Source organism: Equus caballus, chromosome 1, assembly GCF_041296265.1.
Source record: "Equus caballus isolate H_3958 breed thoroughbred chromosome 1, TB-T2T, whole genome shotgun sequence".
Classification (NCBI taxonomy): domain Eukaryota; kingdom Metazoa; phylum Chordata; class Mammalia; order Perissodactyla; family Equidae; genus Equus; species Equus caballus.
The window spans coordinates 102,372,248-102,388,827 of NC_091684.1; the positions used below are offsets into that span (position 1 = coordinate 102,372,248).

At 51.8% G+C, this 16,580-nt stretch overlaps 1 protein-coding gene across 26 annotated transcripts in view; it reads right to left on the minus strand.

Moving 5' to 3' along the window:
- Nucleotides 1-16,580, minus strand: part of ARNT2 (aryl hydrocarbon receptor nuclear translocator 2) — a 173,040-nt gene that overhangs the window by 99,660 nt on the left and 56,800 nt on the right. For 17 of the 26 annotated variants that reach the window (XR_011438358.1, XR_011438365.1, XR_011438366.1 and 14 more), the window contains 2 exons: nucleotides 14,255-14,468; nucleotides 10,211-10,424 (listed from right to left, as the gene is read on the minus strand). Coding sequence is in view for 15 of the 26 variants with exons in the window: in XM_070266198.1 (XP_070122299.1) it covers nucleotides 10,211-10,424; nucleotides 14,255-14,468 (428 nt within the window). In the remaining 11 variants the exon portion in view is untranslated. The remainder of the gene's footprint in view (nucleotides 1-10,210; nucleotides 10,425-14,254; nucleotides 14,469-16,580) is intronic. The other 9 variants (XR_011438359.1, XR_011438379.1, XR_011438372.1 and 6 more) reach the window with 1 other exon arrangement.

The window sequence follows — 16,580 nt, forward strand, 5'->3', positions numbered from 1 at the left end:
GGGTAATTCCAACACCTGTGCAGCCTTGACTCCCCACAGCCAGGCCGGCTGCCCTGCAACATGTTTTCCACTCTGCAGCCGGAGTGAGCTTCTCACGTCCAACACAGAGCACGGGCTCCTCCGGTTAAAAACCTTCATTGGCCGGGGAATTGCTCTGGAAGGAAGCATCCACTATCCTGCCCTCTCCTACCTCCTCACTGGGTCCTTCAGGCCCCTCACCACAGCTCACCAAGCACCTCTCACTCATGGGAGCCCTAACTCTCAGAGCCATCGGTCACGACTCTGACCTGCCCAGACAAGCTGGATCTCCTGTTATTTGTTCTCAATGCCCCCTGCACTTTCCCTCCTTAATACTTGGCATGGTGTGTTACATATGTCACATGTGATTATTTCTTCGGTGCCTCTCTTCTCCACTAGACATGAGAGCCAGAATGCATCGGTTTTGCTCATCACTGTATCCCCAACACTCAGGCCAGCATCTTATACACAGTGACTTAGTCCTCAGTAATAAATATGTGCTGGATGAATGAATGAATGAATGAATGAATGAATAGAGCAAAGAGAGAAAGAGAGTAGGCACAGCTTCACTCCCCACCCTCCTCCTGAACGTGTGATGGATGTCCTCAAGCACAGGTGGAAGGGGGAATGCCATGCCTTGATAACTGGGCAGAACGAAGAAAGGTCAAAATTGACCCATCTTCCCTTGTCAGCAGTGCCAAAATTCTAAGACACATGGTATGGGGGTTAGAAGAGAAAGGAAGCAGGACAAGTTGGGAAGTTTGGGAAGCCACTCATCTATATCCGTGTTTAAATACAATTTTCAGTTATTAAAAAGTGAACAAAATCTCTACAATTCCCAAACACTATCATTAATACTATCGAATAGGTCATGTCATGAATGCTTCAATGCACTCCTTCGGGGGTATATTATTGTCTGCATTCACAGGGCAAGAAACTGAGGCCCAAGGAGGTTAAGTCATTCACCCAAGGGAAAGGTCATGAACTGTCATTGTCACCAGGTCCATCTGACTGCTCCACCTGCCCCCGTGCCCCCATGCCAGCCCACCCTGCCCCCTGAGCCCCCCTGGTCAGCACACGCGGCTGGTGTGAGCTCTCTCTGCTTGCAGGGGAGCCAGCCCTCCAAGCAGCGTCCGCCATGTGGACGAAAACACCGCTCCATCTCCTTTATCTGCTGTGACCCCAGAGTGATAATGAACCCAGCCGCCCGAGTCGGAACTCTGTCCACATTCATGAACTATCTTTCCACGTAAAATATGCGAGAAAAACACCAACGGTTCAGCAGCATCAGCACGCGATGTATGAAGGAAAGCAGAACAAGGCAGGTTGTGCAAATATTTAACAGGGAGAAAGAACTGAACTGGTGCCAGAGAAACATCTGGAATAACAGAGCTAAGCGGGCTGCGGTTTCCAGCGGGGGAGTCACCGTGAAGCTACGAACAACACCCGCCCGGTGATTCTCAGATTCCACTCACGTGCTTTTACCAGCATCTCTGGCAGCCCAACTGTAAAAGCTTTATCCGGTGGCCTAAGTGTTTACTACACAACTGGGCAATTTCCAAGGGGTCTGAATCGAATAAATGTGCTTTTCTTGCCACTAAAACATGTTATTTCTATTTCAAACAACAGAAACCCAATAACAATGTTAACAGTTGACTCAGATAAAAGTGGGATTTTTTTTTTTTTTTTTGCCACATTTATCTATGTTACCTAATACGGCAGGAAAACACTGCGGAATTTGTTCAGGATTTCAGATTCTGGCATTAGTCCAAAGACGAAGTTTGGGTATTTCAAAGAAAATAAGCTATGCATTTGCAAGTATGGTTTCCATGAAGCTACCTTCACGGCTGACGTTTGGAAACGGACGGTATTTTTCCAGAACTGATACCGCAAGGGTGCACTTCACAGTTCACGCGACCCCTGAGGGACCAATTATCTGCCTGACATTCCTCCACTGCAGGATTCAACCACACCGCTGATTTCAACACTTCTGTCCTTGCCCTCTTTTGCAAAGTGTTATGAAGAAGGCCCAGCTGCCTTGGGCGGGCTGAGACTGAATGTTGACGAGTGTCAGCTATTTCCCCCTGCACGTGCGTCCCATGACGTGAATGCCGAACTCTGTGGCATCAGGCATAACTGGGTCCATTTGCTCTCCTCCTATTTTGTAGTGGAGAACGCCAACTGCTGACCCTCCAGCCCTCCTACCGACCTTGGTGTGGCCTTGCAGAGCAAGACTCAGGGCTGGAGCACATTCCCCATGCTGGTCAGCCTGGGCCCTGGGCAGAAAGAAGAGGGCAGTAAACCTCCAGAGGCTGTTCCTTGAGGCCTGGCCCTGGCCCTGAGAGCTGGGCAGATACAAGCCGGACTGCAGAACTTGTGAGGCCAATCCCACCACTTCATGCCAGTCCCAGCAGTCGAAGGATGCTCGGACCCCACCTTCTGCAAGCCCCAACTACAGCTTGCTCAATTCTCTAGTTCAGGGCTTCCCAAACTTTAACGTGCATACAAAACCCTTGCGGATCTCACTAACATCTAGATCCTGAACCAGCAGGCCTGGGATGGGACCCGAGATCCTCATTTCTAAGGTACTGCTGGTCCACAGAGCACCCCAGGGTTTACCTTCCAAGTACAAATGAACGTTCACCTTGAGTTTCACAGTTAATAAGACATTTGACAAAACCATACATTCCCCCACCCTTCTGAAGAGGAAAATTAAACTCTGAGAGCAAAGAGCTTGACAAGGTCAAAAGAGAGATGGACTCAACCCAGGTGACTTGATCGCAAGTTCCGGGATGGTTTCACTAAACCAGCGATTCTCAAACTTCAGCATGCATCGGAATGACTTGGAGGGGGTGTAAAAATACAGATCACTGGGCCCCAGAGTGATGCAGTAGGTTTGGGGTTCAGCCAAGAATTCGCATCTTTAGCAAGTTCACCAGAGATGCTCATGCATTTGGAGCAGTGACACACCTTGAGGACCACCACACTAGACCATGGGAGACCCCAGAGACCCCGAGGCATCTGGCTTCAGTCTCAAAGCTTTGACACCACTGACCATTCATATGATCCTGAACCCCACTGAGCACTGCCCCATCCGTCCTCTGTGAGTTGGGGCCCCCAGAACCCTGGGCTGAGCTACTCTGACTAGACTCACTACATCGGGCCAGCCGAGGCCTCTTTGGATCCAGATGTCCCCAAAGGAGACACAAGCTTCGGCCCAACTTTGTAGCAGCTGTCTGGCCTTGGCTGTGTGGCCCCGGGAACCTCTCAATGATTCCAACCTTCATGTTCCCACCTGAGAAATGGGGTTGACAACCCCCCAAGCACAGGGCTGTGACAAGGCCCAGAGGAGCAATGGTTCTCAACCCCACCCGTGCGTCAGAATCACCTGGCAAGCTCTCACAGAGTAAGAGTACCACACCTTCCCCAAACCCGGGGAAGGGGCATTTGTCACATGTCCCCCTGTGACCGATTCTAAGGTGCAGGCAGCGTTGATTTCCACTAAAGTGGTGAAAAACCTGCTACAAAAATGTAGGAGTTCCTTATAGTTATTAATATTTCACTGTGAGGGTTGAATGAGAAAATAAAAGCAAAATCTGTCCAGTGTCCCAGAGGTGTCCTCGCGCCCAGACAAGCAGGGGGACACTGTGAAGTGGAACTCGCCATCTTCAACCTCTGGCAGCAACGCAATGCGATGACAGGTCAGTGAGCAGAGCTGGCTGGACATGCTCTTGTGAGCTGCTCTCTGCCCAGACAGCAGCCCAGCCAAATGCTGTGATCCGAGGCTGAAAGCATCTCTGGACTCTGGCAAAGCTCTCAGGGAGATAGGGAACCTTAATCACAGCTGATTGGGACATGTGAATCACGCACAGGGGCTTTCCGGCCAGAGCCGTGAGGGACCAACCTGGCTCAGACTCTCTCCAAATTATCACAAAGAATCTGGGCGGGAACAGCTAGGAAACGGGGGTCCATTCATTCAACAACAGCTGGGAACTCCTGTCCGTGATGGCAGAGAGGCTGCAGCCCAGATGACCTTCTAGGGCCCTGCAGAACAGGTATTTGTCGAATGGTTGGATAAATGGTTACATGAAGAAGCTACTGGATAAAGAACGAGAAGGAGGGAAGAAGGAAGGGAAAGGAAGGAAGGAAGGAATCATTAATTCAGCTTTGGCGTACACCCTTTCCCACCACTGGACAGTTCTAACTGTTGCAAAGTTCTTCCCTACATTGAACCGAAATGCTGACCCAGCTCTCTGAACGAAGGAGTCGTCAAGCAGAATCATAGCCACAGAAGTGTGACGAAGGGGAAATGGGCTGCATCACCCTTGTCTTGAAGCATCCATGGTTATCCTTCTCCACATCCACTTCCCAGCCAGGGCACCTGGGCACTTCCCATGCAGAGCAGGGCTTCAGGTCACTGACAAGGCGTCTCCAGTTTCTGCTCAGCAGGAGCGAGGTTTTCCAGAGTTCAGCAGCCACAGAGGGGAGCTTGGGAAAGGCCACGGAAGACACGGAGAAGAATTCGCTCCTCCTGTGCTCCCCTGGGCGGCTGGCTGCGCTGCTTGCCCTCTGAACCCCACCCCTGGGGCATATCCAGTTACAGCCAGAGGCTCGAGTATCACCTGGAAAGCCCTGGGCCTCTGCTGGGTTCTGCTCCTTCTCCAGAGGCGAGAGGGGCTCAGGTCACTCAGAGATCCCCGATAATTATTTCTGTAACCACTCCCCCCACCAAACTTTAACCGGATCCCTGCCCTCCTCTGACCTGACATTGGCTCCATCTTCTGCTCAGAATCCCATAACCCAAATATCCCTAGCATTCCCAGCAAGAGAAAAACACGCTTCCCGTTCCCCGGGAGAACACCCCCTCCTTCCCCATAAGCATCACCTCTAATGTCACCAAGGCTGGCTCTCCCTGCAGCCAGGGCAAAACTGTGGTTGGCCTGCGTGGCACCCCTTCCTCCTTTTAGTGACAGCACCCTAATTTCCCCTGGGAAATCACATCTCCCCAACTCTTGGGTCCAAGTGTCTTGGGTAGAGAAGCCGGCCTCACCCCCTGGCTCAGACTCCCCAGGCACTGGAATTGGGCAGGGCAGGTGGCCCCGGCTGATCCAAGAGAGTCAGCCCTGGGTACTTGCCGGCTCTCCCGGGGCCGGCACGGTGTTTCTGCTGGTGTTGCTGAGCCTGCAGAATGTCAGCTCAGAGCTGCTGGTGACCACCTCTCGTCATGCGAGGAGAGCCTGCCTGAGGACCAGCCCTGCCCAGAAGCAACCCCACTCTGGGTATAGTGTAACCCGAAGGAGCAGAAGCAGGATCTCAAGAGACATCTGCACTCCCACGTTCACTGCGGCATTAATCACAACGGCCAAGCTACAGAAGCAACCCACGTGCCCACGGACAGATGAGCGGATAAGGAAAATGTGGTAGATACACACGATGCAGGATTATGCAGCCTTTAAAGACAAGCCAGTTCTCTCATTTGTGACAATATGGATGAACTGAGATGACATTATGATGAACCTAGAGGACAGGCCTGTCACACGAGGACAAATGTTGCACGATTCCATGTAGATGAGGTAGTGAAACTCAGAGAAGCAGAGAGCAGACGGCGGTGGCCAGGGGCTGGAGGAGGGGAAAGCGGGGAGCGGGTGTTCAACGGGTAGAGAGTTTCAGTTGTGCAAATCAACAAGTTCTAGAGATCTGCAGTACAGCACCGGCCTCGAGTTAACAATATAGTATTGTGCACTTCAAAATACGTTAAGGGGATAGATCTCGTGGTCAGTGTTCTTACTGCAAAAAAAAAAAAAAAAAAAAAAAAAGAAAGAAAGAAGAGAAAAAGAAAAAAGCCACAAAAGAACACATGGAAACACCGAGCCATCACTCCTAAGGGGAGCACGGGGGCAAGACCAGCTCTGGTGACCACGTTTTCGTCAGCCAATGTCCACATAACCCCGTCTTCTATGTGTCTCTGTGTGAAGACAGCCCATGCACCATCTATTGTGGATTCATTAACGCTGGACTCAGTCGCAGCCCTGGACTCGTGCCGAAGGAAGCTCATCCAACACACGTCCTCTGCGACAACACAGCGCACCTCACACTGCAGGATGCCGGATGGCACTTCCGCGCTACACTGGGGATCATTGTAAACAGCAACAAAAAGTACGAAAGCACAGAAAACACGGCACAAAATACCCTGCAAGGAGGACACTGTCGATAGTTACAAGGCTGAAACTAGAAGGCAGGAGGCCGTCTTGTTTGACCTCAGCTGGAATGCGTGCATTGAGTGACTCAGATTTTTTGCCACCCTGCGCATGTCCACAAATGACCAAGAAAGTTCCCCAAGTTCTGGTTTTGGGGTTACAAATAAATTTTGCTGGTAGGCAAACTCACAAAGACCGAATCTGCAAATAATGAGGATTGACTGTACTTTGGTTAGCAACTTTCATCACCTGGATCCTTCTGTGCCTGAAGCCAGTAAACTCCTTTCAGTTACAGGAGCCAATGAATTTCCTTTTTCACTCAAGCCAGTTGAAGTAGGTTTTCTGTCACTGGAGCCCTGACTGATTCCACAGCCCCTCTTGTAGCATGGTGGTCTCTGAGAGGAAGGTACCTGTTCCCTCTAACTGACCCCGAGACGATAGCCCTCCAGAATCTCCAGAGTCTTCCACATCCTGATCACCCCATTCAAAGGGAAAGTTAGGCCTCCCCGGGGCTTGTCTGTGGAGACGTTTTCCAGGTTCACATGCAGAATTACTCAGCCTGAGATGACACAGCCCGTTCACCCTCCTGCCAAAATCCGTCTCGAAAGGAGTGGGGTTCTTGGGAGCCATCATAAGAACACCTCAGCTGCGTCCTCCTCGCCCCCTGCCAAGTCGAGTCCTGGAGAACGAACGTGCTCTGCACAGCCCTTGAATTTCCAGGGCCAATGCTGTTCCCTGCCCACAAGTGGTGCCAATGACAACAGGGGGCTCATGGGAACGGGGCTCAGGCGCATGGCCCCGAGCCAGAGGACCTCTCCTCTGACCTCCCACCACTGCTAAAAGCAGTGGATTAAATTCTACACGGGGGCCTTGAGCAAAAGAGTAGAATCAGAGTCTAACAGTCCCAAGAGATTTCCTGGGCTGCGATGAGGAGAACAACGGGCAGAGAAGAAAGGAACTTGCCAAGATGGCCAAGTGGAGACCAGAACGGGGCCTCCCCACCCCCTTTCCGGCACTTTCTCCACCAGCAGTGTCGCTGTTGCTAAGCGAAGTCTCCACCCACTGTCTCTCCACCTCAATAAATCCCCCAAAGACGAACCCCGTTGTCACCAAACTCTGTTACTGCAACCATGTGCGAGCCGTGCTTTCCTGGGATCCTCAGCCAGCACAGGGTCTGCAGGCCCTGTGGTCAGGTGTCTCCCACCAGCACACGTACCACCCCACCGGTCGAGTGCAGGCCACTCTGCAAGTCCCACGGCTGAAAGTCCCACTGAGAGGCTCAAAGAAGGGACACTCCCCAGGCCGAGTGGGCCAGGCCCCCCTAGTTAGACCGCCCCCATTCCCACAGGCCTCGCCTGGCTCCCTGCGCCACATCCTCCCACACTGACTCCCCACCAAGTGGACCATGTCGCCTCTTTCCAGGCCTGAAACCAAACACGCCGAGGGTCTAGAGGAGGCCCCAGTCCAATAATCAAAGGCATCAAATCATCCCTGAGGGTTTTTATCACATGTACACTTTGGCTGGTTTTGGACAAAGCCCCGCTCCTGCCCTGTGCCCAGGGCCAGGACACCCTGAGGCCCGTCCAAGCAGAAGACCTGCTGAGTGAGCACCTCCAAGCTCCCCCACCGATCAATGAGCTTTTCTGTTGTACGTCCTGGGAGACTCACATCACACTCTGGCTCCGAGAGGGTCTTCTCTACCACCCCAAGGAGAAGGACCCCCTTCTCCATCCCCACTTTGTTCCCATAAGAGGAGCCGGCCAGGAGGCCTGGCTGTTCCCCGGTCACTGGGTCGTCCCCAGCACCTTGACGGACGGGCTCCCTCCACTACACGAGCTCCAGCTGCGGGAGCCACCACCCAGTGTCCACCCCGCGGACATTCCTGTTCAAATGTGGTCCATGCTGCCCCTTTAGACTCTGCCAGACACATTAAGACTTCCCACAGACAGAAATGTCCACCCAACTCTGGTGAGCCAGACCCACCCTTGACCATCTGCCTCAGCTGGGTCTCCAGACTGGGTTTCAAAAAGCCACATCCTGTGGTCCAAATACAGAATTCTGGGGAAAGGCAACTCTTTCCAGAAAAATGACTTCAGCTGTCAAACCAACACTTCCCAGCTGATTTATCTTCCCTTTCACATCCCTCCCGTTTGCGTGACTTTATGAGGTGTGTTCCTTAGGTTTTCTATATGGAGTTCTCTAGTTCGGCCCAGGGCGCTGAGTGGCCGAGCACATCTTTCTCTGAGTCTGTTTCAGCCTCATCGTTTTACAAGTACATAGAGCTCACAGCCAGGTCACGAGTCATCCCAGGAGGCACAGAGACGAACACCACGCAGACCCTGTCCTCCCACCTTCATTCTCTATCTTCTTCCTCCCTTTCACGCATCATGAGGACCAACACTGAGAAAATTGCTGTTCTCGTTCAGAAACAGCTGTCACTTTTGACAACACCATGACTCTTATAGGCTGGATTGCATCCCCCCCAGAATTCATCAGTTGAAGCCTTAACCCCCAGGACCTCAAAATGTGACTGTGTTTGGGGATGGGACCTTTAAGGAGGTGATGAAAGTTAAATGAAGTCATCAGAGTTGAGCCCTACTCTAATAGGACTGGTGTCCTTATAGGAACAGAGAGGCATCGGGGATGTGTACGCAGAGGAAAGACCACATGAGGACACAGAGAGCAGGCGGCCGTCTGCAAGCCAAGGAGAGAGGCCTCAGGAGGAACCAGCCCTGGCCACACCTGATCTGGGACTTCTGGCCTCCCAAACTGTGCTTTCTCTTGCTTTAGCCCCCCAGTCTGTGGTGCTTTTTTATGGCAGCCCCAGCACACCAATATGATGAGCCAAGCTCTGACCAGCCATCTGCTGAATGCCTACTATGTGCAGAGCACCCAGTGAGGCCTGTAGGCAGACGCAGAGTAAAGGAGAGCCACCAGCTTGCAATTTGGTGGGGAGAAGTACACAGCACAAATGTATCCATCATACAGTGGGATGCAAATATTACATATAGTCATTCTGCTATAACCCTTGTTTTGAAGATGCAAATTTGGTCCAATGTGATCGATATATTGGGGAACAATTTGAGGATAATGTGAATTTTGTGTTTGCTTATGCATGATTTCCTCGTCAAGGAATACCAGACAAACACAGCAAACCGCACCTGGTGAACTGAGCCACAGAGAAATATACAAAATGTGCACCAGGCACCTACCAGCTCCCACAGTTTACCGTGAGTGTTACGAGCCACACCATCCATGCTGGTGTTCAACTTTCTTTTCATTTCTGTCTAATGTCACATGACTGTCCTTGCACCACTGACTATAACACACAAGTGGCCACCCTTCTGAGGCCCATTTCCACAAGCAAACTTCAAAGTCGGGTGCAAGGTCAAGTGCCATATTGATGGTAATATTTATGAATTCCTTAACCATTTACTGTGTAAGGGTGTGCTCCCATTTTTACTAGGTTCTTACTTTTGATTTTACCTGTCACTGACAAATTTTTGAGTGTTGTGCTCCTAGCTCACTTTTTCCCCCTTAAACCCTGTGGATTTTATTTCACGATTTTGTACACTGCAGTGATTTTTAGGAAAATGTACGTTGCGTCACAGCAGAACTGACTGTATTTAAATGTTTGAATAAGGAACTTCATATCAGGTAACTAGGGCCTAGGCAATAAATGCCTGTGATCAGGACCACAAGTAACCCCACACCAGAGGCATAAACCTCATTACAGAACACGTGGCTCAGGGTAGTGTATCAACAATGCCTCCTAGTGGCCATGTCCCCTAATTGCAAGTAAAATATAGAAAAAAGTGATGCATTAAAAATGAACTTTTAAAATGTTACAGGGTAAATGAAGCTGTTACATAGGCTAAAGTCAAATATATCCCTTATCTTTAGGCAGCTCTTTCTGACCTCCAGCTGCTTGATCTGTTTCCTGAAAGAAGTTTTTCTCTAGGGTCAGACAGCCTCGTAGAGGGGGCTACACTGACCTGTCATCGAATTTTCCGAGGTGCACAGCTGCTCTCTCAGCTTCTCCACGTCATCGGGATGCACCTGTTCGTAGAGGGTGCTCCCAAACCACTCTGACTGTGGCTGGTTCAGAACGGGGGTGACAGAGTCAGACACATAAATCACTCGCCCCGTCTCGGCCGCCACGACGAACAGAAATCCATCGGCCGCTTCAAGGATGAGGTGCTTCAGTTCCTGGGAAGAAAAGACAGTGGTTAGGACAAACCCAGGCTAATTAAGTCTTCTTATTAGCAACCTTCAACGTTTTTTTTTTTTTTTAAAGATTTATTTTTTTCCTTTTTCTCCCCAAAGCCCCTAGGTACATAGCTGTATATTCTTCACTGTGGGTCCTTCTAGTTGTGGTATGTAGGACGCTGCCTCAGCGTGGCTTGATGAGCAGTGCCATGTCCGTACCCAGGATTCGAACTGATGAAACACCGGGCCGCCTGCAGCAGAGCACACGAACTTAACCACTCGGCCATGGGGCCAGCCCTGCAAACTTCAACTTTTATCCAGACATTCACTGTGATACACAAATAGTTTTGGAAAGATTGACTGCTTTTTTTTTGTTTTTACTGGAAAATGAGCTAAAAAGTGCACAAAGTTGGTACTAGCCCTAAGATACAGCTACAGTAAACTCAGTATCTGGACGAGCCCTCTCTTAGGGAGAGAGGAAATTTCCAGCCCAGGGGAACAGGAGAGCAAGGAGTGATCATCAGAAGGTGCAGGGTTGCCAGAGGTGTGAATGGCCTCACTAACGCCTTCAAACTGCAGTCATGTCATCAGAGCAGAAGGGCCTGGTGCAAAAGATGCTCATGGAAGGAAGGGAAGGAGAAGGGGAAGGTGAGAAGAAAGAAGGAAAGGGACGCTGGGTCTCCTCTCCCACCATGTGCCACACTGCCAGCACACTCTTGTTCCTCTTCTCTTCCTGTACTTTCTGGGCTGGATACCGGCAGAAGATATACGAGTATCACCTACATCTGCACATCTGTCAAACATCCAGGGCTCCTGGACAACCAACATCTCCACAGACTCAGAGTAATCCCAGGGGCCACAAGGCATATGGCACCGTCCATGTCACTTTAGGGAAGAAGACAGGCTAGCTGCACCAGCCCTGGGGTCACGCTGAGTCACCAGGCTCATGTCATCCTCGCATCAAGCTGAATGAAATGGGCTCCGCTGCCACAGGAGTTGAGGAACCATGTCTCCCACATGCCTTGGGGTCCACAACCCCCTCTCCAACCACCTCACATGCTGCTCAGGCCCCACAGAACAAAGGGATCCTTCTGGGTCAGCGGTCGGCAAACACTTTCTGCTGAGAATCCGTTATTCAAATGCACTCTTACATGGAAGCTCCAGTGTAACACAGACAGAGGGCCAGCGGCATGGAGGCAAAAGGTAGGGAGTCTGGAGCATCTGGCCAGGCCCTAAGTGCCAGTCCCGAGGGGGCTCCAAGAGACTAGGAAACGTGGACCTGCTTGTAAGCAGAACCTGGAGAGGGTATGGGGTCTCTGAGCCCTTGGCTGGGTCGGAGTCCTAACATCCTCTGCCTGGGAACCCAGGGCAGAAGCGAACCCTACAAGCATCGTTTAAGGAGAAGTTTATTTTGTCCTCTTCCCTGGCTTGGCGTTTCTGCAGCCCCGTCTCTCCTGACGCTCACTCGGGGCAGAGGATCGGGTCAGCAGTTTTATTTCCAGTATTGGGAAGCCCTTCCCAACAGGAAGGGTTGTGAAAAATGGAACAGGATGTGGGAAAGTAGTGAAGTCTCTGTCACCGGAGGAGAGGAAGCTTGGGCTGAGTGACTTCCTCCAGGTTTTCATGGTTTCATCCAGTCTGCAAGGGCTGTGGGAAGTTCTAATGGGACAGCCACACCCTCATCATGGACCTCTCTTTCCACCACCCTCCTCCCCAGTGTCTGTCTTCCCGAAGCACGTCACTCGTGACGAAGGTCCTGTGGCCTCGAGCCAGAACCAGCCATGCCTTCGCTCTCCAGTTAAACCAATGGGAAGACTCAAGAGCTCAGGTTTGGGAGTAAAAGGAGACCACCACCCACGGCCCTTTCACTTCGCTGTGCAACTTTGGGCATGTTACAAGCATCCTCAGCTTCCCTTTTTCCACGTGGTTTTTTTCAGCGAGATTTTGCAAGGTTAAATGAGATCCTGTGTGTGAAGGACTTAGTGAGGGCCTGGCACACAGTAGGCACTCAACCAACACAGTTGTTGTTATTTGTTGTTATCTTCAACAACAGGGACCCAAAAGGGAAAAATGGAGAGGACTCGTATGCGTGCACCACTGTCTTCTCTCTTTACTCCACTTTCTTAATCCTTAGCCCCTTAAGCATAAAGAGATTAATTTCAAATTCTGACCCAGCAGGATTTCTGTAAGGATTAAAGAAATGTAGATAAAAAGGTTTTCACTGACCCTAGCAGTGAGGGGGTGCTTGCTACATTTCTGTCTGGTGACCTACAGCCATCCATCCCTAATTACCCTCCCAGCCCCATGGGACACATTCTGCTCCACTGCCTTCCTCATGCAACACCACATTCACACAAAGTGGGAGACACCACTGGGCTCCTTTCTAGAGAGGTGGAAATGAGGTGGCACCTGTGTCCTGAACCACACACCCCATGTCGGCCCAGCGATGGTGGCCCCACAGCCTCTTCCTTACACCTGCGGGCTGAGGTCCCACGTGGCCACTGGGATGGTTAGAATGCGGATGGAGTAGGTCAAGTCCTTCTGAAATGTCTGCCCCACAACAGGCGGTAATAAAGGCTAGCTCCTCTTTCCTCGTTCTTTTTCTGGGCCTAGCTTCCCTGACACGAGCAGACTGCCAGCTCCAGCGGAATAGACGGTTCTGCCTCTCGACAGGCCTTCCTCACTCCTGCCTCTGAGGCTCGCTCACTACTTTCAGGTTGCATCTCCCCTTTCTGGGCATGTTCTGGGGCTCCTTCGCAGACTGCCAGGGCTGTTTCTCTCTGCGAAGTCCCCGACCACACCAGGCCACTCCTGCTCCCTTTCGTTTTGGCTACACTCTCCGTGCCTCGTAAAACACTCCATCACCTTGAGGACCCAACACATTACACACTTTCCACTCCCCAGCTGCATCGCCTGACAGCCACATCACTCTCCTCCCTCAGCCTGCCTCACCAGACAAAGTGCCATCAAATCCATCATCTCATCTGTTTTGCAGAAGCCCTCAGAGTCAGGAAGGCAAAAAGCTCATGTTCGTTTCAGAGAGGAGCCAGCTGAAGCTTGGAGCATTTGCTGATCGGCCCTACGACCAGCACGTGGAAGAACAAGAACTCATAACACGGGCCTTTGGGCTCACGTAAAAATTTATGAAACACTAACCAACTCTCCAAAGACTAGCGCAGCTGGTAAAAATATGGATCTGTGGTCCAACAAACCTGGCTGTGTCCCACTGTTCCACTTCCTGTGTTTAACTCCTGGCTCCCCTACGAAGCAGTGGCTGACTGGGTGAATTGCTGACACTTTCAAAGCCTCAACTTCCTCACTGACAAAGCAGGGATGAATAACAGAATAAGGAGCGGGCGAAATACCGCATGAAAGGATATGACTCCGCCCAGACACACAGCAAAGGCTGTGAAGTGCTGGTTATCATGACCCTTGTCTCTGTTATTGCTACAACTGCCACTACCATTTCCGAGATGACAATCGCAACTGCCATTCCAGCACACAAGAGCGGTGTTTTCCACCGACTCTTTCCTGTGTCAGCACGGAAGCACACTGTTCAGATTCACCTTGTTCAGAGCATATTTTTTGAGTGATGCCTTATTAAGATGTACGGGAAATACAAAAGCAAGGATGCAAAGGTGGGACAAACGCCCCCTTGAAGAGAGTTTCCTGGGGAAGAGGGGAAAGAAAACTTCTTGATTTCGTCCCTTCCTCCACCTGGAACCCCGCGCCCCATCGCTCATCTCATCTTGGAGATGCTGTTCTTTTCTCCCTTCCAAGAATGACACGATCAGGGGAGAAAGGACCACAGACGAGTGAGGAACAGGTACCTGCTCCGTTAGGAAGGAAGGCTTGTAGGCGCCGTCCGTGGACTTGTTCCCTGTGCCCCTCATGGACTTCATGTGTGACACGGCCATGCGGAGGATGGTGAGCTTGTCCGGCTTTCGGGCCAGCGCACTGCACGTGGGGACCATATCGGAGAGCTCCGTGATGTACTGTGTCATCTTGTTCCGCCGGCGCCGTTCGATCTCACTGTGATTCTCTCTTCCCGAAAGCACGAGATCGGGGGTGGGGGGCGGGAGAGAGAAACATCAGACCGGGGTTTACCGTCTAACAGGATAAAACCACCTGCCCTTGACACCAAGCGACCAAGAAACAGGCCCCAAAGAAGCAATGGAGGCTTCTGGGTCGGCCGCTACCCGGCGTTTTTTGCTGGGAATCCTCAGCGAGCTTTCGTGTCTGTGTGCGGGGAGCAGATGGCTCAGTCTTATCCCTAAAGCCGCCCTAAAATCTTCTAACTGTTCCCGTGAACCTGAGCACTTTTCAACAAGCACAAAGAATTATGACATCATCCTTCAGCCGTCTAAAGTCAACGCAACAGGCTTTCCGGGTGCACCCACGAGTCCGCACACGGTGGGTGTGTCCACACACACGCACACACGCACACTGAAGGTGGCTACTGTCTGATGGGCGTGTGGCTTACTCTGACCCTACAGTATAGACTTGCCGTTCCCTGTGTTGCTAAGTAGACAGCAATGCCACAGATTTGCTTTACGTAAAGCTGTGAACAAGCCTTTCTTCGACACCCAACACATTTTCTCCAGCGCAATAACACAACAGGTGCATCTCTGGCTCATGAAACAAATGCCAATTAATAAAAAGCACTGTGAGGACTCACTGAGGTTAATGTCTGTGACATGTGAAGGTGACAAACTAGCAGAAGGGACAATAGAATGTTTCCATCTCGGGATGGTTACCTTAGGCTTGAAAGAGAGTGACAGTGGACTCAGTTCAGCGACACTAAGACCAAACTGTTTCTTGGGATAAAAGAACTGTCTACAAATAGCCCACAGGTCTGTTGTAGGATTTAGGGTTTCTCTGGGGCTCCAAGTATGAGAATGACACCAACAGCAAGAAAGGGACAACCTCAGGCCAGGCTGCCCCTCGACCCTGCAGGGATTAATTGGGCTGACACCCCACACGCCTGGGCTGGGGACAGACTGACACGATGAATCATGTGGAAGTCACATGTGAACACGCACCTCGGGAAGCTGCCCTGGGGGCCCAGCGAGCACCTCCTACGCTAAGACCACTGAGTCGGGCTCTGCGAGGGGTTCGCCGGCACAGAGAGACAAGGAAAGTTGGCTCCAATGAGCAAGCATGGGGAGTTAACTAGGAAGATAAAACATCAGTTTGTATAGTGGAAATGAAGGCAGAATATGATGAAATGCCCCAAAAGGAAAGTAAAAACCACAGGAGACAGCGAGAGAGGAGGAGAAGGTGGTCCTGGGGGGACAGGGCTGGAAAGGCAGGGGAGGAGCTGGGAGGGAGCTGGGCCAGGCCAGCAGCAGTGACGGAGGTGTGCTCTGGGACCACGACCAGCAGGATCAAAGAAAGGCCTGGCATTGGGACCATGAGCCTGAGAAGTGGGGACAGAGTTGACAGAGAGAAAGCTGCCATGGAGGCCAGGCTGTGGACAGGGCCTGGATCTTCCACGCCCCTGTGGCTGGCTCCTGAGAGAGGTTCCGAGGAGGGCGAGCCTTGCTGGGAGGGAGAAGGAAAGACAGGCTGAGGCCAGCGAGGGGATTCTGCCCTGGTGCTCTCCTCACCCTAAAGTGGGAGCCCTTTGGAGCTGGCAGATGGACAGATGGTGGGAACTTCCAGAGGCAGGAGAGTGGGCTCGCTCCACGGGGCCAGGACACCCCCGGGCAGGGAAGGATGCCCGTGGTTTAGGAGGAATGGCCCTCCCGGGCAGGGCTTTGTGGGGAGAAAAAAGGTCCCCAGAGGAGAAGGGGTGGGGGCACTCACAGAGAGAGAGGGGAAAGTTTAGTCAGGGGATTCCTGCGTGCTCCAGTGAGTTGTTCTTCTCTCTCTCCATGATTCCAAAGCAGAGAAGAAGCCATGGCAGCCCACCCAGAACTGGGTCTTCATCAACATCCCTCCACCCATGCCCTCTGTCAGGAGCCTGTCACAGGATGCTGTGCAGGTGCCGGCCCATGGGCACCTGGGGGAAGGCCTGGGGGAGCCTGCCAGGCGCCTTCCCCCACCTTGCCCGCTCGCAAGGCATCAAGGCAGAGAGGGAGGGAGGCGTGTGCAGAGAGCGCTGCCTGGGGCTGCGGTGGGGGTAAGATATGAGGCAGGAACACTGGCCACTCA